At 30.0% G+C, this 25860-nt stretch overlaps 2 protein-coding genes across 2 annotated transcripts; both read right to left on the reverse strand.

The window, feature by feature from the left end:
• Positions 1-305: 305 nt before the first annotated feature.
• On the reverse strand, positions 306-1013 carry LOC126553119 (uncharacterized). Its single transcript, XM_050208299.1, has one exon. It carries the CDS (start codon positions 1011-1013, stop codon positions 306-308), a length of 708 nt encoding a protein of 235 aa, XP_050064256.1.
• Positions 1014-21734: 20721 nt separating this feature from the next.
• On the reverse strand, positions 21735-25584 carry LOC126553108 (uncharacterized). The gene is made up of 2 exons (XM_050208291.1): positions 25169-25584; positions 21735-25066 (listed from the first exon to the last, which is right to left on the reverse strand). The coding sequence occupies exons 1-2, from the start codon at positions 25581-25583 to the stop codon at positions 21735-21737; spliced, it is 3747 nt and encodes a 1248-aa protein (XP_050064248.1). The 5' UTR covers position 25584.
• Between the last annotated feature and the right edge of the window lie 276 nt (positions 25585-25860).

A 25860-nucleotide genomic window follows, 5' to 3' on the forward strand; every position in this document is an offset into this window, starting at 1 on the left:
ATTCAAAACTTTCCATGTCTCTGGGACATGAGTTCCCCTTCATATAATGATAGGGATTTAAAAAGATCGTGTTGGCACAAAGAAGCAGAAAGTTTGTATCCTGAATGGGGGAATCTCGATGAAAAGGAAAAAGAAGAAAAAGGTAAGTACTAAATTATATGAATATACTACAATCTATAATATTTATATAATAAATCAGATTTAATTTAATGTAATATAAATAAAAATATTTCAATAAAATTATTTGTATTGAAATGGTACCGCCCCTTCGGTAACAAAATAGTTAGCATAGTTGTCTCTTGTTTCTATCTTGTTTCTATGCCTCCAGAAGTAACATTTCTCCCATGAAACTGCAAATCATTTAATTGAACATTGAAATTCTCTTCAGTCTCCTCGTAATTACACCCATCTCTTTTTCTTACGAAATTATGGAGAATGCAGCATGCCTTCACAATATCGTCACAAAATTCTGGTTCAACCAAAATGGCAGTATGTAATACTCGCCATTTATTTGTAAGTACCCCGAACGCACATTCGACTGTTCTCCTCGCTCTCGATAGTCGGTAATTAAATACACGCCTAGTTTCATTAAGACCACGACCTGGAAAAGGTCGCATTACGTTTGTATGAAGGCCAAAAGCTTCATCAGCAACGAATACAAAGGGTTGTATATTATTTTCGGAAGATGGCAATGCTCTGGGTTCTGGAATTTCAAGTAAATTTGAGTATAATTTTTTTCCAAATACACTTTCCCGAAACACAGTTGGATCAGCCTCCCTTCCATAGGCACCAACATCAATCGAAATAAAATTTAAATTGGCATCTACCACAGCCATCAACACAATAGAAAAATATTTTTTATAGTTAAAATACAGCGAACCAGCGTGGTTTGGATTTTTGCACCTGATGTGCTTGCCATCTATAGCACCAAGACAATTCGGAAAATTGGTTTTTTTTATAAAATAAATCTGATATTTGTAACCAGGTTTCTTTTGTAGGTTTTGGCATTTCATCTTCTAATAGCACTGACCATAATATTTTACACGTTGTTTTTACAATTCCATTGATTGTGCTTTTTCCTAGGGCCGTATTTAGGGGGGAGCTACAGGGTACTGTTGCCCCGGGCGGCTGAATATGAGAGGGCGGCTAATTTTTTTATATTTTCAACATTAATTAATGATCTAAAATTTTTGAAGTGAAACTTCTTTACAAAACACACACACACACACACACACACACACACACACACACACACACACACACACACACACACATACCGGTATAGGGTATCTTGTGAACATCCACCCTATAAAATCAACTTAGAACTAAAATTCTAATACCATAATACAAAGAAAAAAATATAGAAAGTAGACCTGTACTTTAATTTCATTTTTCAATAAATAAAACCAACACACAAAATGGTACATTAAAGACATCCGCCCTTATGAACTCCAATTATCTAAGGTAGTTAGGAACCTAGTAACCTCCAAAGAAATGTTGTATAAATACCTGTGTAAAAGAGTCAAGAATAATAATAACAATTAATTGATTAATTCTTTCACTTAGTTCTTTTTTCTTTAATAATACAATTTATAATAATTATATTTTAGTATACCTAGATATATTATTACTATTACATTTTTTAGATTTTTATTCTTTACAAAAGTAGGTAGTTGTATAACATTATTGATTCACCTATTATTTTTTATTTTTTTTTTTAAATATATTATTGTTTAATTGATTTTTTTATGAGATTTGCAACCTGGAATTTAATTTTCTTCCAACTTCTTTTTTTTAGAGCAGGTTCATTTTTTATTGCCAATAAGCAGTCATGTTGCTATGGTATCTTATGTAATGCTATAAATTTTCCCATTGCACGTTTGATAGCATTAATTTCTGAATTACTCCACTTAACATAATCATTTCTAGTAGACTTAGTTACCACTCTTATCTTTTTATTGTCTGGTTCAAATGAATCATCACTATCACATGATTCTTTATTACATATTCCTGTAAACATTACAAATATATTAAATTAACTATATATTTATGACAGTTATTGTATCCAAAATAAATACGCTACCATTTGAATTTGCAGGCCTTTTAATTAACTTTTTCCCCTGTTTTGTGTCTTTAACTGTTTTAGGTGGTACATAATAAGACTCATTGTCACATTTTTTAGTCAAAATCCTTTCTTTGGAAATTGAATCATCGTTGTTTCCTTCTGTGAACAATTCAAACAATTGAAATATTATTTATTATACATAATATATTATAATTTATAATATAAATGATATTAATTTAATTAATATATAATAATATAGTGCTATACACTAATACCTACCACTATCATCTTTTTCATCCTCATCTTCTGTATCATTAGGCATCATATATTCATCAAATTCCTCTAATGTTTTCCCTCGTAGTTCATGCACATTTCCAGATTCCATTGCTAATAATATTTTGCTGATTCGACTAATTTGTAAAGTTTCATCTGGTAGCTTATAATAGTCATTGTGTATAGCTAAATCATGACCCATAAAATTAGCCAGTTGTTCCTTATCGTTTGACGTAAGATTTAATAGTTGAGACATAGTTGCAATGTGCTTCCTTAATTTAGTAGATGTTAAAAGGTCTGGTGAAGATGCTTTACATTCAATTGCAGCTTTTTGTAAGCAGTCTGATCCATGATAAACTCCTACTACGGTAAATGGTATGGCAAAAATATGTTCATTTGATTCCAAAATATTGCATTCGTTTCTTATTTGAATCAAGAGATCCAAGGATTCCTTCATATCTGATGTCAATAACACTGGAACACCTCTACCTCTTTTGCCACGGATTACAAACCTGACAAAATATTCGGATAGCTTAGCTTCTACGTCTGTTAAAGATTTATGGATTTCTTCTTGCATTTTTGTTTTACTGCGGTTTAAATAATCATGTAATTTAATTCTTTGAACTTCTCCAGATCTACGTCGGTTTAATAAAATAATCTTTGTAAGTAATGCTTGACATACCATTTTGTAAGTATTTTGATTTATTTCTCCATTTTTTATTAAATTAACTCCAGTAGATAGTTGATTGCAAATAAATGTATGTAGAATAGTTATATCTTTAGCATCTGAAAGTGTGACTGATTTATTAAACTTTTTTTTGTTCAAATCTTGTCCGGCATTAGATGACACAGAATACTTCCATTCCTTTTGAAAAATTTGATAAAAATGTTTAACTTTTTGTAATTATTCTTGATTTGAATCTTCAATAATTATCTGGCTCTCTAAAATGTCTGCACATTGAAGTATTGAATGTCCAATTTTCATTGCTACTGATGGATATAAATATGTATTTTTTTCTTCATCGTATCCACTTAGTTGGTTTGCTGCATCTACTAGTTTTATAATGTTTGGGCTCAAAAAAATCCTTGAAATCAGTCAAATCTGGCACCATTGATCTTAAGACTGTTAAAAATTTACTCAACTGTCTCATCCGTTGTGAAATATAACCCACTAAATGATGTTGTCGGTGATTTTGTAAAAGCCTAGCGCCAAATGAGCATATAAGGTTATCATTTTGAGCTACAAATGATACTTCATCAGATTTCATGCTACCAAATACTTCTTCGTGCAATTTTGTAAAATCATTAGTGGTTTGCAATAACATTGCACTTTGCATTATTTTATTTCTTTTCTTGGGTAGACCTGCAGTTTCTGAACATTGTGATTCTTGAAATATACACCTGTTTGCATGACGATAGAGTTTCTTTTTTTTGAAAAATTTAAAACAGTGCTTACAGGGTAAGTAATCATTTGTGTCAACTTTATCATGGGATTTTGGGCGTCTGCCAACAATAATAGATCCTTGTTTTTGTTCCAAAACCTTTCTGTTATAGTAAAGATTGCCCTTATTTTTAATTAGCTCTAGACATTTTAATCTCTCTTGAGATTTTTTTGGTTGGGTAATAAATGATCTTACATCTTCTTCTAGAGCATGTTGGCGTTCTAAGTGCCGAGGAAAATTTGAAACAAGAAGTTCGCAGTATAGACAGTATACCCTTTTATCTCTTACTAACTTATTCTGGTTTTTAGGTTGTTTTTTTGCACGTTGAACATTTAATAATGTCTCATTATTTTCAATTTTATCACTTTGTTCGGTGTTCAATTGAAAGGAAGTTTGAGTTAAATCATCAATGTCACTTACTTCAAATTCAGAATCAATATTATTTTCAAAATGTGGTATATATCCAGGGCTACTGTAGAATTCATCAGAAGATAATTCTTCATATTGAGGAATATCGTGTGTGTCAGTTATGTCTGAATTTTTAGATACTTGTAGACCGTGGTATCTCTTTGCAGATCTAGATGATTGTTTAGAAATCACTGACATCTTAACATGTTCTTTTTCTAAAAATAAAATAACACTGTTATTTATCATAGTTTTTTGAACGAATATTTATTTTATTAAATACGTTAATATAGTTAAACTCTAAATTAACTTTATATATTGTCCATTTGTTCATATATTTACTGTTTACTGTTAACTAAATGTTCAAAAATATTAATAGATTTTAATATAGATACATAAAAGAATATCTAATAAAGACATTAAAGTATTCATTATAAATTTTTACTTATTCTTCAAAATACATTTAAAATTTGCAAGTGCAGGTACAAATAAAAAAATATTTAAACAAGAATTTGTTTTATACCTTCAGAAATAGGTGTATTAGTCAAATCAGATGTTTTAGCAACAGGGGAATCATCATTGTCAATTTCAATATTAATCGGTAATGTACTGGCTGGAGGAATTTTCTGACTACAAACGTTAATATCTTTACTGTTAACCAAACGATCAAAAGTATCTAAAAAATAAAAATATCAAACGATTTTAATATATAAATAAAAGAATATCTAATAAACACATAAAAGTTTTCATTGTTAATTGTTACTTTTTCTTCAAAATACATTTAAAATTTGCAAGTGCAGGTACAAATAAAAAAATATTTAAACAAGAATTTGTTTTATACCTTCAGAAATAGGTGTATTAGTCAAATCAGATGTTTTAGCAACAGGAGAATCATCATTGTCAATTTCAATATTAATCGGTAATGTACTGGCTGGAGGAATTTTCTGACTACAAACGTTAATATCTTAACTGTTAACCAAACGATCAAAAGTATCTAAAAAATAAAAATATCAAAAGATTTTAATATACACATAAAAGAATATCTAATAAACACATAAAAGTATTCATTGTTAATTGTTACTTATTCTTCAAAATACATTTAAAATTTGCATGTGGAGGTACAAATTAAAAAATATTTAAACAACAATGTATTTTATACCTTCAGAAAGAGGTGCGTTAACTAAATCAGACGTTTTAGTAGAATTATCATTGTCCATTGCATTATTTACTTCAAATGAATTAATTATTGGTAATGTACTGGTTGTATGAGTTTTCTCATCAGAAAGAATTATATTTTTACTGTTAATTAAATGTTCACAAGTTTCTAAAAAACAATAACAGATTTTAATGTACATATAAGAGTATGTAATACTTTCATAAATACAGTTAGGTCATACACTGCAAAATATATTTCAAGTAGGTATGCAAATATCTACAGACTACAGCTACAAATAGAAAAAATGTTAAATAACCATGTATTATATAGGTACCTTCAGAAAAAGGTACATTAGCCAAATCGAATATTCAGTAACAGAAGACTCATCATTATTTATATCAAATTTGTTAATTAATGTAGATAAACTGTCTGGAATATTTTCATCAGAAACTATCACACTTTTATTGTTGATTATATGTTCGCAAATTTCTAAAAAAAAAATCATCTAATTTCAATATACATAAAATAATATCTAATAAATACATATAAGTATTCATAGTTAATTGTTATTCTCAAAATTAAATTTCAAATATGCTAATGTCTACAGGTACAAATAGCAAAATTATAAACAACTATCTATTTAATACCTTCTGAAAAAGGCACATTAATCAAATCAAACATTTCATGAACAGAAGACTCATCATTGCCAATTTCACTATTTATTTTAAATTCGTTAATCAACGTTACTATACTGGCTATAGGAGGATTCTCATCAGAAACTATTATACTTATATTTTTAATTAAATGGTCAAAACTTTCTAAAAAATAAAAATATCAACAGATTTTATTATCCATATGCGACAATTATTCATTGTTAATTATTACCATTGATTATAAATTATTTATAATCAATGTTATTACCTATTCTACAAAATATATTTAAAGTATGCAAGTGCAGGTAAAAATAGACAAATATTTAAACAATCATATATTAAAATACATACCTTCAGAAATAAGTGCAGTATTAGTCAAATCAGACATTTTAGCAACAGGAGAATCATCATTGTCAATTTCATTACTAAATTCAAATGCATTATTAATAGTTGGTAATGTTATGTTGGCAGGAGGAGTTTTATCTTCTGTAACTATCACACATTCACTGCTTGTTATAGTTTTACTAATTTCTAAAAAAATAAATTTATTCAACAGATATTTTAGAAAGTTATTAAGTTTAATAGTTTATAATAAACCTATAATATATTTTAAATATAATGAGTAACAAACAATATAAATCTGTATCTAGAATTTAGTTTATTTGATAGATAGACTAGGTGGAAAATAGTTTTTAAAAAAAACCTTGTATAGTATACCTTTGGAAACACTTTCTACTGTTTTTGAATTTATGGTATTTTTCATTTGATGTTGCAAAAATGTTTCAGTCACAGATTTTCCTATAATGTAAAATTATAATCATAATAACTGTATTTATTAATAAACGTTTTATAAATATTTTAAGTATATGGACCTATCTAATGGGTATTTTTTTAAAGCAATCAGGCAGTATTTATTATAATTATTATTTACTAGGAACATAAGTAGTTGATTATACAATTTTAATCACAGTTTTATTTTTTATTCTATTAATATTTTCACTGTCAAATATACATTATACCTACACCTTTTTTTAAATTTATTTATTTAATATATTCTTATTTCAACTATATTTATATAATAAATACAATAGAAATTACATGGATTATAAGTTGATACCTGCTCTCAATAAGCCGAAAGCTTGTGTTGAGAGTAAGGAATTTAAGTAGCTAAAAAAACTATTATTTAATTTTACATATAGCTGATATTCCTTTATGAAATTTAATATAATAATATTATATAAATTCAAAATTTTTTTTTTTTATAATATTATATTTTTAATTATAACAAGTGTAATTTTTTTTTTTTTAACATAGGTGTGTGTTTCATACTTATAACAACGACATAGATAATATTATTATAACATAAAAATAAATAATTAATAAAATAATAATAAATAATTTTTGAAAATTGTATTCAAGTTCAAGATAGAGAATATATGGTGAGATAAAATTGAATGTCATGATATAAAATATTATATAAAATGAATTGGTGGATTTAAAAAATAAATCGTGATTTTATATTCCCTAAAGGCTAAAAGGAGTTGTAAAATTATTATTATTAATATGAAAATCAAAAACATACTTCCTTTTTTTAGCACTTTGGCAAGATACTTCCTTCTGTCTTTCCATTTAACCATACAGGATTGACCAATTTTAACATTCTTATCTAAATCTTTAGATTGACACATGTATAGTATGTTATATTCAACGAACTGTACAGCACTCCATTCTATTTAATAAGATGTACACATATTAATTTCTAAAGACTTGTCTATTAGTATCTTTTATTACATATTTATATTACGTATATTAATTTTTTTTTTTTAAATGTTAGTGTTAGTGTTTGCTTTTTCAATTAAAATAAGAGTTTGTTGGAACATTAAACTAATTATTAAAGATTAAAAGGTACATTATTACATTAACTTGTATTTTACATTTATATGTCATAAATTAGGTACCTAGTAGGTCAGTATAAACTATAAGGGCAAGTAAATTTATTTTTATAGAAGGGAAATAATTAAATGGACCATCAGAACAAAAATAAAAAAAAAAAAATTTCCAAGGGAGGATTGTTTTAAAAGTTTTTTTTTGATACAATTTACAGTTAGTTTCGCCAAAAATATTTTGGATATACCTTACGATTTTACAAAGTGTCTCTTTTTAGTATAACTTACTGTTTTTATGTGTATTTCACAACCTTTTGCAGTTAAAGTGATTGGATTATTAACATTGAGATTAAAGAGTAGTTTTTTATAATAAATTAGAGATATATTTGGTACTTTGGGGGTGAGTGGATCAATGAAAATTCCTAGTAACAAAAAAAAAAAAAGTGGGAAAGTGGGTACTGAGTATCGCTCTGCTGTGTAGTAGAGATGGAGAGTAGATCACTGGTCACTATAATGGATGTGTTAAATTTGAATGCAATGACAGGGCAGGTATCATTGTATACGAAAAACGATTCTGACCGGAAATAATTTGTCAGTCAATGATAATTAGTTAAATATATTATATTATTACCTATATTTAAATTGTAATGTATCGTTATTTTACGCGATTTCGTAAAAAATTAAATTTCATACGCTCATAAAATTTTTTTATGATTTTTTTTTACTACGATAAGTACAACTTATAATAAACCTTGTATTAAATTTTAAAGATTTTTTGGAAAGCCAAATTTTTTTTATCGGCATTTTAAAAAAAAACTTTAAAAAGTCGAAAATTTCAATTGTTTATGAGTAGCCTAAAAAAAGTCAAAATATTTTGAAAACTTAATCGTAAGCAGATAACGCTAATATAAACATTTGGTGAAAATTTTAAGTATTTACAATGATTGGTTTTTGAGTTACAACAAAATTAAAAAATCGATTATGTCGAAAAATGGCTATGCGTAAAAATTTCCGATTTTCCGTTATTTTTTCAGGGATTTTCCCGATGCTTGTGAAAATTACTGGAAATTTTTTACTTTCGACCCCCAAAATACTAACTAGATGAATTTTCATTTTCAAAGAGGGCCTGAAGTCAAAAATCGAAGCATTATTACTACTCCAAAACGTGATGACAGACACAAAAATAAAAAAACACACATCGTTGTAAAAACAATACATTCATCACTCTGTTCAGAATCTAAAAAATAATAAAGAAAATGGAATTTCTACGCAAAACCAGTTTTTTACAATATCGATATTGTGTTTTTGGTGTAACCCAAAAATAATAACCGTATAGATACTTTAAATGTTCACTAATATGACATTTTCCCATACAATGATACCATTTCAAAAATAGATGACTCTTTTTGAGAAATTTATATGCATGAGATAATTTCGACCTATTTTTTATTTTTTTCCTATAACTATAGCCAATATAGGTTGGTAATTAAATACATTTTGTTTCAAAAAGCTTGAAAATGTAATTTAAGATTCCTAATAAGTTGTTATAATACCAGTTCAATAAATATTAAAGATACATAATAGGTATACATGATTTTGTTTGATAAGCATTTAAAGTTAAAATGATGAAAAAATTCATCAAAATCACAACAATTTGCAAATTATTTAATACTTAAAAAGCTCGTTAAAGTTATAAAATGTCAAATGTTCAATTTTTATAGCCAAGGGTTGAACATTTTTCTATAAAATGTACAAAAATTTTTTTTAAATAATTTATGTTAAAACTTAAAATTGAACGAAATTACATATTTAAACGAAGATATTTTAGTTACCTATTTTATTCTAATAAAAATATATTATTCGGGGTACTTGACATATTTAGAGAATAGTATTATAATTTATAGTTTATACATAATATACAATAACATTTTTAAAAGCATTATTTTTGGCGAAGATTAATTCAACTTACTGGGTAATCTACTTATTATAATACCTATATTATTACTATAAGAAAAAAAAATTACTTTGATAGCAATATAAATCACATATTAGTGAACCATTCTTTTTTTTTAAATTATTTCTTTTACATAATTTTGAGTCATTACAAACGTAAATGTTTGAAAAAAATCGGTATATTATTTATAGATAGTTGTCATTTTTAAATTTTTAAATGTTTTGAATAACAACAACATACATTTTTAATTTAATATTCCTAAACAAAATATTATTCGGAGTATTCCGATATACTATTCATATACATCAGATTTTTAACACGTAGTTATACTTAATAGTTATAATTTTATAAGTATTTATAGTTAAGATGTGCGGAGTACTGAGTAGTGAACTATTAATGGTCCAATAATTATTAATTTAACACCTCACATCTAAACTTTAAACACTTATATTAACTAATAAACTTCTGTACCAAAAATACATTTTTAAACACCGAATTACTAAATAATTAAGTACTAAAACACTTACCGTCAATAACAGCACTTTTCTTGGTTCTGGTTTTCATTTTAATCGTGAAAATTAGTACAACAACATTAAAATATTAAATATAAGTAACTCAATATATTAATTGATAAGTATAATATATAGAAAAAAAATGTATACTGGAATTAAACATTAACACAACACGGGTAAACAGTTAATATAAACAGAAAACAGTGACCAAAAAAATTAAATCGTAACCAATTAAATCATCACCGGCAGACATAATAATTACGAACAGCGGACGACAAACAAGTGAGACGATTGACAAAGTCTAGACTATCGAAATGATATAGGCCGATAAAATATTATAAAAATACACAAAAAAAAAAAATTTATTTGGTAAAACGTCGCTTGATAAAAAATTAAGCCAATGAACCCGACGACCCCCACCAACTTAATACTATCATACAAGCATTTCATTTAATATTATAATAAATAAGCATAATCGATATTATGTATACTATAAATTATTATAGGATCGAAAACGAAATATTCGCTCCCCCCAACCATCAAGATTTACACACAGTATGTAAAAGTGGAAGTTATAAAGGTGCAAACTTCCTCGTCCTAGTCAGATGTCACACAGCTTCGTTGGTTAGAATATTTTCTTGCAATATTTACACACAATGAATCTAATGTACTTTATGAACTCCGGACGTAAAGTACGATAATTTTATATCGACATTTATTATATCGTGTTCGTAGCTATATTTAGTACATTACAAGATCGTCTTCGACGATATTTACAATTTACCATTGTCCATTTCCAAGTTAATAATTATTATTTTATTGCAATACAATATGATTGAAAAGTCATTAACAACCTATATTACTATAATTGGTAACATCATATCGATCGTGCATTTACATTTTCGCTAAAAATAGATTATTGGTTATTTATCTTTATACGTTATCATTTACACACATTGAATTTAAAACGTTTCGCGTTTTACGATGTAACGTAATGTTTTAAAGCAGATAAATCAAAATAGTTTGTTTTCATGCGATTAATAGATCTTTAAGAGCCCATGATGTCGGTTGATCCAGAAAAATTACTTAAAAGTATGTCCATGGCCGCATTTAAGATTTAGCCGCCCCGTGTAATCAAATTCTGCCGCCCCTCCCGTTTCAGTTTACATAAATAATAATAATTTTTGTTAAACAAATAACAATTAATGACGTGTACAAACAGCTTGCAGTTACAGAAAAATAAATTAAGAATCAAGAATTTACCAATTGAAAAAAGAAAACCAATAATATATTTTGATTTTTTTTTTTAATCAGTATTTATAACATATAATAGTAATTAGTAAAGTTAGGTCACTATAATTATATAGGTAAATACGTTTAAATGGTTAAGTTCTGCGGACAATATCTTATTAACATTTTTTCACTATATTCTATAATGAAAATCAAATCAAACTAATTTTATTGAATAAATTCAAATATTTTTACTATAATTTTTAATTTTGAAAGGTAAAATAATATTTATTTTTCTATTTATATAAGTACTTATTGTAATTATTAATTGTATGAAAAAATGATTAAAACTTTAAGTTATTGAACATATAATATGTACAGAACTGGAAGTGGTCAAAACACTTAAAACCAATAAAAAATAGTTTTATTTACAAAAACCTAAATACCTCGTTTTCAGCTCCGATTTGAAGATAGTTAGCGATATCAAGACGATTACCCGTGTCAAATACTCAAACCCAAATTTTCCGGCATTATGCGGCAATGATATGATATATTATAGTTTTGAAAAATTCGTACAAAAAACTATTGTCTCTTAAGCTCTAAAAGTTACGTCCCTAGACAATGGTTAGGCCCCTTCAAAAAGTTCCCTGTAGTTGGGGTACCTTCGAACCCAACCAAATATATTTTTCAAAAACCTTAGTAGTCGTTCGACGTGTCGGAAACTCAAGATTCTAGTATTTTGGAAGACGCTAATCAAAAGTGATGTCTTCTGTAAGCCTGTAGACCGTAAGCGTCGTTTTTACCCCACTTTGGGGCCTTGGAATTCCGAAATTTGAGTTTTTTAGTCGAGTGTTACTCGGCCGGGTTTCGATGTAGGGGCATAGTTTCTTCACGAAAAGTTTTGTTTTAAGTCATTTTACATAAAGCTTTTCGGTGGTCGATGGCTACTTGTGCCCCCCCCATGGATATTTTGAAAAATGTTTAGTTTTTGTACCACGTTTCTGAAATTCGCAAGTTCAGCTGTTTGTTGGTTGGTGATAAAAATCAGAGTCTTGTGTCGACACTGTAGGAGCCTTTTTTACCCCTCTTTTTGGCGTTAGAGTTAAGATTTTGTGGTTTTTGGACTTTATAGCCACGGAAAACTTAAATTTTAGGTTATTAGAGCAGTTTTTTCTACGTATCGTTTAGACATTTTTGTCAAAAATCGAACGGTATCAAAACCGAGGGAATCGGACGCTTCGTTGGGGAGTTATGATTTTTTTTTTCTTTTTTGGCACTTAGATTTTACCACAGATATAATATACTAATAGTATTAGTAAAATATATCTGTGGATTTTACATATTTTCCGAACTTTTTGAACTTGAGAATTTGTTCAATCTTTTCGAAATTCGAGTACTGACTCATAAATACCAAGACGAGTTATAAAGGTTCTATGGTCAAAATGCGTAGGATTATTATTTACCGTGTAATCAGGGTGCAAAAATAGTCGAAAATCGAATCGCTTGTTTTTTCGTGTGCGCATACGTTTCTTTATGGTATACCCCCGTCTAACGATTTAACGAATTATCTTTTTGAACTTTTTTTTCGTTTTTACTATTTTTCAAAAAATCAAAAATATACATATTATGTAGCTCGTTAAAGGGATAAATATAATGTCTTACGACTTTTGTCCTATCTCTCGCGTGTTTTCTGGAAAACAGCTCGTAAACGAGATTTTTCATATTTCGAAATTTTCAAAAATTTCATATTTCAAAAAATGTTGACATCAGATACGTCAGTATATAATATATGTTATTTTAACAAGATTTAAACACTTTGAATCTAATGTACCTTATGAATTTATTCCGGACTTAATATACGTTTATTTTAATATCAATTCATAACATAATAAAGTAGGTATTTGAGAAGGAAGTCATTAAGGTGCAACCATCCTCGTCCTAGTCAGATGTCACAGAGACACGTCGGTATATATGTTATTTTAACAAGATTTACACACTTTGAATCTAATGTACTTTATGACCTCCGGGCTTAAAATACAATTATTTTAGAACTAATTCATAGGTAACATCATACGTTGGTGTAGAAAGAAGGAAGTCATAAAGGTGCAAAATTCCTCATCCTAGTCAGATGTCACAGAGACACGTCGGTATATATGTTATTTTCACGAGATTTACACACTTTGAATCTAATGTACCTTATGAACTCCGGCCTAAAATACGTTTATTTTAATATCAATTCATAATATAATAAAGTAGGTGTTTGAGAAGGAAGTCGTATAGGTGAAAATTCCTCGTCCTAGTCAGATGTCACAGAGACACGTTGTCAGATGTCACAGAGACACGTCGGTATATATGTTATTTTAATAAGATTTACACACTTTGAATGTAATGTACCTTATGAACTCCGGGCTGAAAATACAATTATTTTAGAATTAATTCATAGGTAACATCATACGTAGGTATGTAAAGAAGGAAGTCATAAAGATGTGAAATTCCTCGTCCTAGTCAGATGTCACTGAGATGTACCTTATGAACTCCGGGCTTAAAATACGTTTATTTTAATATCAATTCATAACATAATAAAGTAGGTGTTTGAGAAGGAAGTCATAAAGGTGCAACCATCCTCGTCTTAGTCAGATGTCACAGAGACACGTCGGTATATATGTTATTTTCACGAGATTTACACACTTTGAATCTAATGTACCCTATGACCTCCGGGCTTAAAATACAATTATTTTAAAATTAATTCATAGGTAACATCATACGTTGGTGTAGAAAGAAGGAAATCATAAAGGTGCAAAATTCCTCGTCCTAGTCAGATGCCATACAGCTTCGTTGATTAGAATATGTTCTTGCAATATTTACACACTTTGAATATTATATACCTTATAAATTCCGGGCTTCATATATGATTATTTTAAAATCTATTCATAACATAATAATGTAGGTGTGTAATTTAGAAAGTCATTAAGGTGCAAACTTCTTCGTTCTAGTCAGATATCACATGGACTGTATTGTATTGATTGTATTTATTGTATGGACTATTAGTTGGATGATTTTTCTAAAATATTAAATATCATAGTCTGAACACTCTGAACGGATTACGGAAATATTATATTGAATTTAATTAGAATTAAGAATTTCACAGTTTTATAAGTTCCTTATTCATACCCTTACAAGTTATCTTATTATATAATTAACAAAATCAACTGTAGGTATGTAATTCATGGAATTCAGAAGGTACCTAAATAGTTCTATAATATTTTAATAATTTTCAATATGTTTTAATATTGTTGATGTATGGTTTAATAGGTGTTTGGTGATTTCTTACGTTTAGAAAATATTGTTACCATATAAACTGATTTTTATGTATTTTAATGTTGTAATATTTTTGGAGTCAATAGTAACGTCCCCTGACGTAGACGTGTAAAATATTAAATAATATTCATTTGGATGCTTTAATAGCGCTTATACTTTTTTAGCATGGTCAAACATCATAAACCTGTGTAAATCTCAAAGTTTTGCGCCGCCTATAGTCAAAAATTGGTACTATTTAACACACCGGCGTTACACACAACAGTGTGATTTTGGACCTTATGGATTTCGTCCTTCGAAAGACATTTTATTGGTTAAAAATTTGTTTCGATTAAGAAAATGGCATCAACTCTTGTGGCCTCCGGGTTACGGAGGTCACTATGACACTCGGAAGTCATAATGCCGGCTTGTATCTCGATTGTGGATGTCATAAGATACGCTATACAAACCCACACACACACACACACACACACACACACACACACACACACACACACACACACACACACACACAAAACGGTTAGGTAACGGTCGAGCACTGTCGATAGTCTGTCGATGGTCATGAAATCTGATTTGTCGTTTGGGAATTCTGAACCACGGTACAACAGTCAAAGTGATTTCTTTTGTTATCACCGTTGCCCGCGTGGTTTGCTTTGTTAACTGTACAATATTATCAATATTATAAATCTATAGATCAATCGTTATTCTGTAATCTGTGGTAATATATTTATTTTGTGACGGATATGTATTATGTGGTCACACTAATACTACAGAAAATTAATTATTTAACATTTTCGTAATTATTTATTTAAATAGTGACCAGTGACTTTTTGTGAGCTGTGACAAACTGACAACATACATTCAAAAGAGGTTTGTATTCTATTTATAAGCATAAGCATAGTATAATATAGTTTTGCACGAATGCTTGTAGACTACAAAGTACAAGCGATATATTTTTTATACTACTTTCAATGCGCTATTTAGCTTTATAAACTGTAGAATGACGGGAAAAAATAGACTCAGTGGTGCTGCTAATCGAAAAAAATCTAAAGAAAAAAGAGAAAAGCTTAAAAATGTTATCATGAAATCTGCAAAAATTAATCATTTTTTTTAAGAAAACAGATTTACCAGGTATTATTGCCTATTTTTTTTTACTAAAATAGTTAAATTAATGTTATATATTTAATAACTTTTTAGAGGACAGCTCTATAGACAACATTGCATGTAGTTCAATATCAAACATTGTTCATTGCAGTGAAAATACTTCAAGTACAACTTTTGAAATTTTAGAATCACCTTGGAATAGTTTGAATTCTAAAGAACACTCCACTGAAAAAGGTTTTAGCTTTTTGATATATAAGCTATAGTGAACAAAATTTAACACAAATCTGCTTTTTTGTTTCAGAAGTTATTGAAAATGTGTTTGAAAAATATTCAGAAGACCAATTGTTCGCGCCGAACAAATCGGACCGCTACTCTGGACAACGATAACCGTCTTTATCTCTCCCGTCTCCCCTGTACTCCACTCCGTCCTCTACGTGTTAATTGTCAATTATCTTAATATTATTATACTATCTATATATTTATTCTCTTTGTTTTCCTATTATATTATTTAAATTATTGGTCGGCCTTTTCCGCATATGTTTATTATCATATTTTCGTATTATTTTTTTTGTCTCTTGTTAATTATTATCATTATTGTTGTTACTCTGCGGCCAACGCCCTTTTTTTTGTATTACTATTATTGTTTTTTCTTACGTACCGTTTTTGTACGGTTTTCGTGTTCTGATGTTTTTTAGTCGCATTGAGCGCAATCACGGATTTTTTCCATTTGTTATTATTATTATTCGTCCGTGATCTTTCACTCACGGACTGTCTTCACTGTGAAGAATCAAATAAACACCCTCATACCACGACCCACTTCGTAAGTTTCTTCACCTCATCCATTCATTCACCATAGCCAGCGTCCTCCGAGTACTGTGCGACGCGACTTCACCACCACGGCAGTACCACCACCGAGAGCGTCACCGCGTAAGACCGCCAGCACCCACTGTGGGTTGTGTGAGAGGCCGCCCCGGTCGTCCAGTTGTACCCGTCACCAGCCAACCAGTCCCCAGCCTGCCAACACCTGCCTTAATTATAAGTAGTTTTTAAGTTGTCCCATTGATAGTTCCCCCCTGTGGTCATTGCACCAGACCGGATCGACCACAGGGCCCCTCGGCCCCATTAACTAAATTGTATCATCCTGCTTCCCTTGTGCTCTATTATATATCTGTGTCTCGTCCCGTTCCTCCGTGTTGTCACCGAACGCAATATTGCCTACCTATATGATATAAGGCGCGAACATATTTGGTTGCCTACCCGCCCCGTAGCCGGCGTTTAGCGTCAGACTTGGCCGGCCTTGGCTCCTCTCGTTCTCGAGCAGTCTCGAGTGGTCCTTCGAGAGCCCCAGTGTTGGGCGCATACACCAATGTATAATAAATTCTAACAGTCTACCACAAGAAAATGCTGTATTGTATGAACCAAAGACACAAATCAATGATGATGAAATGTACAATACAACAATTAGGTATTATTCATTATAATGAAATTTATTAAATGATAAATTTAATTATAGTAAGGTACAATTTTTGTAGACTTTTATCTTTTTAATACATTTTAGCAATGATCCAGCTTTATGGGAAATAAATGATAGGACAAAAGATTATATTTCTATACATGGTTTTACACAGAATGTTGAAAAATTGAACTTTTCAAAATCAAAAAGACGTTATCAGGGGATTGTAAGAGGCAAATTTCAGGATTATTTTAGATATTGTACATCTAGTTTGTTTTATAGTGTTCTAAGAAATGAAGAAAAAGTAAAGAGACATTTTCTTCTTTACTCTGAAAGTACAGGAAAACTATATTGCGTTCCTTGTCGGCTGTTTGATGGAGTATCCAGTTTTTCTACTCATGGATTTTCTGATTGAAAAAAAGCAAGAGTTAAACTTTCTTCTCATGAAAATTCAAATCATCATAGATCTTGTGTTTTAATAATGAAAAATAGAAGTGACGTTTTAAAAAGAATTGATTCAAAATTATTGCTTCAAATGGATACAGAAATTCAGTACTGGACAAAAGTGTTAACTAGAGTAGTTGCCGTTGTCAATCATTGTCTTCAAGAGGATTGTCATTCAGAGGAGATAATGAAATATTTGGTTCAACACATAATGGTAATTTATGATGGCCATTGAATTTATTGCAGAGTTTGATCCTTTTTTGGCTCAACATATAAAAACATATGGACATTTAGGAAAAGGTCATACATCATATCTGTCTTTCCACACTTATGAACAATTTATTATTGTTATGGCAAATCAAGTAACTGATCAAATCATAAAAGAAGTTCACAAAGCACGTTATTTTTCAATAAGTATGGACTCAACTCCAGATATTTCTCACAAAGATCAACTCTCTTTTATTTTACGCTATGTGTCTGAAAATGGAAAGCCTGTAGAACGTTTTTTATGTTTTATTGAAAATAGTGGTCATAAGGCAAAAGAATTGACAGATGCAGTTTTGACTGTAATTAACTCCTATAACATTGACATATCTTACCTTAGAGGACAAACGTATGATAACGCAATGAATATGTCTGGACAATATAGTGGATTACAAGCTAGGATTAAAGAAATTAATCCTTTGGCTGATTACATACCATGTTCAGCACACTCATTAAACCTCATTGGTAGGTTGGCAAGTTGTTGTAAAAATGCTTGTAATTTTTTTAATTTACTTCAAAGTATTGTAATGATAGCCACATATAACGCTATAATAGTGGCATCATCATAATCCCTTACATGTACATAGTCGCACATATGTTCAGTAAATTATTCACACGATAGTAAACATATGTGGTCAGACACTGTTATGTCCTTTGACCATTATATAATTTTATTACACCACCGGCTCTAAAGACACCCATCAACCATCAGGCTCTGGTACACGACGTCACTCTCCCTGCGTACGCCTATGGCAGTGGATGTACGTTAAGAATTTCAATAATATGTACTTATTAGTCGAATCTGTTTTTATTAGTGATTAATAATAAAAGTGTTGTAATATCATCGATAGTATGTTATTTTTCCTTTGATTAATACTAAGTATATCCATCGAATACCGGACAATCAAACAAGGGTAAGTTAATTCACTTTATTATACAAATCCTTATATATGTATCTACATGCGTGTGCAGATATATACATAAGAGGGTAGTAATTCAGATTGTGTGCGCAATATATATAAATGGTAAATCTCACATAAATTAAAAGATTAATAATAATTATAACTAAAGAATTAATAATATAAAATATATATTGTGCAACTACGACCATTTTTGATTTACTACAGTATATATACTTTTTTTTCAACTTCTACTAGTCGATGGGAAATACTATCAGCTTCAGTAAAAGAGTTATCTACAACACGTTGGTCTGCACGAGAAGATGCATGTAGAAGTTTAAATAATAATTGGGATAGAGTAATCAGTGCTCTTAAAGAAATTAAAAATAATGATAAACAAAAGGCACAAACGCGATGTGAAGCAAAAGGTATTTTAAAAAGTTTGGCTTGCTTTGAAAACAATTTCATGTCAATATTTTGGGGAGATCTTCTTGGACGTTTCAATGCTGTAAGTAAAAAGTTACAGTCAATTGATATTGACTTGTATTTAGTGGTTGAATTGTATAAATCGCTCATTCAATATATCTCTAATCTTTGTAATGAAAAAATGTTTAAAATGTATGAAGATCGAGCTTCTAAATTACATGGAGGTAACACAGAATATAAATTAGATGTACATAGGAAGAGGAAAAGAAAAGTTTTCCACGATGAACCACAAGATGAACTTAATTTTAGTGGCAGAAAACATTTTTTGATTAATACTTACTATGTTATTTTAGATAAAATACATACAGAGTTATTTAAACGAAAAGAGTCATATGATATTAACATTAAAAAATATTCCTTTTTTTTTAACCTAACTACAATATCGGAATCAGAAGTTTTTAAATGTGCCGAAAACTTATGTAAAATATACAAAGATGACTTAGATAAAAGCTTCTGTAATGAATGTGTACACTTCCAAAGTCATATTAAGTCTCTTAAAGATAAAGCACCAAAAAATATTCGGGACCTAAGTACACTGATACGATCCAAAGATTTACAAACAATCTATCCTTATGTAGACATTGCACTTAGAATGTTTCTGTGTACACCAGCAACGAATTGTTCTTCAGAAAAATCTTTTTCAACCTTAAGAAGATTAAAAACATATCTTAGATCGGTTATGAATAATGATCGCTTAAATGCTTTAGCTGTACTAAATATTGAAAGTGAACTAACTTCTAGCATCAATTATGATAACATAATTAAAGAATTTGCCGAGTCACAATCCAGAAAAAATTTAATTTATTTACAATATACACAAATACAATATTATATACATAATAAAAAATAAATGGTTTGTACAATAAATCTATTGTTTTTAAATTACATTAAATTTGTATTTTGTATAATGAGGCGTTTTTTTTTTTTGTTGCTCCCTGGTGTCAAATTCCTAAATACGGCCCTGCTTTTTCCTATGGAGAAATCGAAGTGTAACGCCGCAAAATTTGTTCCCGTGGACAAATATCTGTTTAAATTAAATGAACACATTAAAATATATTATTAATTATTGTATTATAATAATATAGTATGATATATTATATCCATAGCCTCCAAAGGTGGACATTAACTATTTATTAACTAGTTTAATTTACAGTTGAAATAACTTAGTTTTTCTCAGTAAAGTAGATTTAAAAAAAAACATGCAAATAAAATGTATAATTAAAGGTTTTAAAGTACTTATGTTCACATATTATGACATTTAATTGCTATACAGTATAAAAAAATATATTTGTTAAATTATTAATTTGATATTAGTATAGTTTAAGTTAATAAATAATATAGTAAAGTAAAAGTAAAAAAATACATACAGTGTACACTGTACATTATGATAAAATTTCAATAAAATTGCTTTTTATAATTTATTAATTATAAATTAGAACTACTCATTCACTCTTTATGTAATTTACATACTAATTATTACCTATTTTTTTTTTAAACTTAGTTAAGTTAATATTTTTTAACACTGGCATAAATATTAGTAACAGTGCGATTTTTTCAATTTTTTTTCAATTCGTTTTTTTACGTAAACCTTTTCGAAATTATCAAAATACAATTTTTATTTCTTTGCTTCTTATGCAAAAATTATTTTTAACAAAATTCTATTTAATGATTGTTTTCAATGTACTATCAAGATCGTTGTAATAAGTTCGACTATAATAATGAAAATAAGAAAATAGAAAATATGATTAAAAAAATAAATTATTTTGTTTATTTTACTTAATTGTTTATATATATATACTAGCTGACCCGACACGGCGTTGCCCGTGTGTTACTTTCTTTTTTTGCATTTTCGTATGCCGTGTGTTAATTTTTAATTTAATCTTATTGATAGTGCTAATATTACGTTGAATTCACGACGAAAGATTTGTAATGTGGCAGTTTTTGTGCCTACGTATTTTAAAAAATTCTCCTGAACAGAACCGTCACCCTGGTGATAGGGCGTTGTGAATAAAACATAATTAAATAAAACATATATAATGATTTAAAAGTAAGTAGTTATAGTTTTAACTGTTATAGTTTTATTTAATTATTTTTTATTCACAACGCCCTATCACCAGGGTGACGGTTCTGTCATGATTTAAAAGTAAGTAATCGCTTTATTGTTAATCATGTGAATCATAATTATTATTATTATCATTGTAGTACTTTGTGGTATACGATGTTTCTTGTTTGATTACCTGGCGCATAGATAAACAAATCTGATGGTTTTCCAACACGGGAACAGGCAACATACAATTGACCATGTGAGAAACATGGGTTTTCTAGATTAATACCACAAACACTTAATGATTGCCCCTGGGACTTGTTTATAGTCATAGCAAAAGCAAGACGCACTGGAAACTGTAGTCGTTTAAACTCAAATGGCACATCAGTCGGAATCATTGGGATGCGCGGTATGAGAACATCTTCTCCTTTATACTTTCCTTTGAGTATAGTTGCTTCTATCACATTGTTTAGTAATTTTTTTATCGCTAACCGTGTACCGTTGCAAAGACGCGGTTGGTTGATATTTCGCAATATTATAACCACCGATCCAACCTTTAATTGAAGATTGTGAGGTGGCAATCCTGGCAAATCCAGCGAGTTTAAAAATTCCGGTGGATAGTTGACTACATCATCTTGATTAGTAGCCGAATCAACTGATTTATATATCATCAATTCGCCTGTAATTTGTTCTTGAATTTTGAAATTTAATTCATTTACATCTATGTTTTTTGCAGCCAGTATAGCTCGTTCGCTCAACCAATCATGGTTTCTGTAATTTTGAGAAACATCTGGAAACACCTTCTGAATAAGTTCATCTTTTGATCGAGTTAACTGACAAAAACTTAGAGGAAAGTTAATGCAGCCAGTCAACATGTCTATAGGAAATTTGCCATTACCAATGTCAATGAGTTGTTTAGAGAATATGTTTCCAGATTGGTCATTTTGCAACTCGACACGCATATTCTTGCTTAAATGAAGTACTTTGACATGTTTCCACAAACTGGAGGACTTTAGACATGCATTGAGTTCATCAGCTGGCGTTGATCGTGGAATCACCGGCAATGTTTGACGAAAATCTCCTGCTAATAAAATCATTGCACCACCAAATCGGTTATTATTGCTCCGTAGATCTTTTAAGGTTCTGTCCAAAGCCTCCAAAGATTTTTTATGTGCCATCGTGCATTCATCCCAAACAATCAATTTACATTGCTGCAAAACCTTTGCCATTGCAGAGTTCTTCGAAACGTTGCAGGTTGGAGTTTCATTGCTATGCATATTTAATGGCAATTTTAGTGCTGAATGGGCTGTTCGACCACCTTCAAGCAAAGTTGCTGCGATTCCCGACGAAGCGAGTGCAAGTGCAATTTTATTTTGTGAGCGAATTGTTGCTAATATTAATGAAATCAAAAAAGTTTTTCCTGTACCACCAGGTGCATCTAAGAAGTAAATCCCTCCAGTTTCATCATTTGTTACTTTCATAAGAGTTTCAAATACATACTTCTGTTGTTCATTTAACAGTGGAAGATTTGTTTGAATTAATTCTTTCAAATCGTTGAGATCATACAGTCTTTCTCGATGCAACTCTTGGTTAAAAGCGTCATGCATTGGACGATTGGGCGCGGTCAGGCCTAATTGAATTAATAGTTTGTTTGACATTATCAAGCACATGTCCTCAATTGAAATCAATGCTTCATTGTAAATTTCTTCACTGATTTGTATATTTGGATTTCCCATTCTATTCTGTATTTGATACAAAATATCATCACACATATAATCTTTGTACTTGATCCACAAATCAATTGGGCTTGATGGGAAGCATGTAGATATGATTATAGAAAACAATGTTCGTATTTGATGAGCGTGTGATGATATTACAGCATCATTGAGAGTTTGATCCCAATGAGCGTCATTTTCAAGCAATTGCAAACGTTGACAGGCTTCTCTGTAGGATACACACAATTCACCATCAACAGTTCGTAACTGTTGGAATGATGTTGGGCCACGTACATTGACTAATAGCAGTCGTAAGTAAAAACATTCATCATTGCTTGGATGTACTGAATAAATCCGGCCAATCGCATCGGTGGAATATACATCTGTATATCCTGGAACTGGTTTTCCTTGTTTCCGTCGTATAAATCTCCTTGAGGATTGATTCCAGGTATAATATTTTGGCATTTCAGAATATAGCAATGTTTGTGCGAAATCATCGTTTTGGCATGTCTCAAAAAAACTGGTTAATGTAGTAGATGGTGGCTGAGCAGCTCTTTGTACTGCGTTCTGTGCTGTAAAATACACTCTTTGTCCATTTTCTAAATGCACAGCTAAGTGAACAACAGAAGGGTGTCTCTCATGAATAGGAAAAGAAAATATTCGCCAAACTGCTTCATTACTACTGACATAGCGGCCCATTTGGTATTGGGTAACTTCATCATTGGAATTCTCTGCACCAATTCCAATCACAGCCATATCACTCCCTTTGGCTACATATTTGCAAATGTATTTAATAGATTTCACTGAATGGCAAGATTCAACGTTGATGTGTGCTTTGAATGTCTTTGATAAAATGGGTGAATATGGAACAATCCAACGATTATCTATTTCAATATCTTGTTGATTTAATTTGACAATTGTTGATTTTCCATTGTCTGCTGTCGATCTGCGACGATACAATGGATAACCGTCATTACCAGTAATTGTTTCCGATATTAATGTCCGTGGATATCGTTTTGAACATTTACCATCCATCATACACGGTGAATTTTGATTAAGAGTTCCACAGGGACCATGTATCATGTTTTTGATAACTACCTCATGCAATCCAGGATCTACTTGTACATTAGGGATTTCAGCTGATATCACTGCATCAACTTCATTTGGCCTTATATTTTCAACCAACCAAATCAAAATGTGTGCATGTGGCAATCCTCGTTTCTGCCACTCCACAGAATACATCCAGCAGCGTGTCTCACCAAACACATTATGTTTTACGATGAAATCCATTAAAGATTTCAACTTTTGTCTAAAGACTCTGGCTGTAATATCATGACGATCAATGGGTGATTGCCCAGAGAATAACTCCTGATTGATTTCTATCCATTGCGGATTGCATGTAAATGTGATGAACAAATCTGCTGTACCATAATGACGAACATACGACATGGCATCTTGAGCATATTCGTGCATATGCCGAGGGCTTCCGATGTATGTTGCTGGAAGAATAGTCATCCGACCGACATTCTGTGCATTTCCATCAGTATTAATCGCATCTCGAAGGTGAATATACTCTTCAGATCGGAGTTTGGTTTGATTCAACCTGATGAATGTTAATCTTTCCGTTTCAATTTTAACATACATGTCAACAACATATTTGTGATATAATCGCCGACATTTCAATATGTGATTATCTTCATTTTCCCGAATCATTAGGCGGTATGAATAATAGTTCATTGAACTGACTTTTTTGTTGGTTTCAGAACCTGTAAATAGATTTTGTTTTAATAACATTCAAATATAAAATTAAAATACATAATATAATGACTGAGATATTATCGCCATAGCTAAACTAATATTTTAGTTACCTGCAATGGGATTTATCATTTTTATTGAGAAATCGTAGCCATCTTCACCTTGCCAAAATATAATGGGATATTGCAGTGCATCATATGAGCGGTGTGTTTCCTTTATACGTTGTAATTGATCATTCCGACGACGTAAAACAATATCACGGGATTCCAAGTTTTCTCCAACTACAACGATAGCAACTTCATCAATAGTTGGTGCATTAAAACGTCTTGTATGTTGACCTGCAGGTGTTTTATCAGCTCTGATTACAATTTTGTGATTATCGGATGGCATCAGATCCAGGGCAGTTTTAAACAATATAATCAATTGATTGTGCTGATGAAATAAAGTTTGTAATTGTTCTACAATAGACCTCTTTACTAAATTGTTATGTGCACAACGCAGATCAATTTCTTGTGGTGAATTGCCCATAAAATAATTTGCAGGAATTTGTTGTCGCTATCTGACACTGGTAACAGTGAACCTGCTCTATTTATTTATTTATTTATTATTTCAGCAAAATCACAAAATTAAATTACAAAAATTAAATAATTACTACAGTATAGTGATAAGAGCTGATACGATACCACTGAGCAAGCTCGTTTCTGGTATACGGAGTTCCTATACATATACTTATATAATTATAAAATAAAGTGTCATGTGTCTTATACAATGTCTTATACAATTGAGAATGATGTATTTGCCCTTG

Source organism: Aphis gossypii, unplaced genomic scaffold (assembly GCF_020184175.1).
Source record: "Aphis gossypii isolate Hap1 unplaced genomic scaffold, ASM2018417v2 Contig00069, whole genome shotgun sequence".
NCBI classification, from domain to species: domain Eukaryota; kingdom Metazoa; phylum Arthropoda; class Insecta; order Hemiptera; family Aphididae; genus Aphis; species Aphis gossypii.

What these genes read in the sequence shown, in the direction of transcription:
- LOC126553119 (XM_050208299.1), bottom strand. Translation starts at nt 1,013, where the DNA reads ATGAAATGCCAAAACCTACAAAAGAAACCTGGTTACAAATATCAGATT.
- LOC126553108 (XM_050208291.1), bottom strand. Translation starts at nt 25,583, where the DNA reads ATGGGCAATTCACCACAAGAAATTGATCTGCGTTGTGCACATAACAAT. An exon ending in AATGATAAATCCCATTGCAG is followed by an intron (nt 25,067 to 25,168) that starts GTAACTAAAATA and finishes ATCTATTTACAG; the next exon opens with GTTCTGAAACCAACAAAAAA.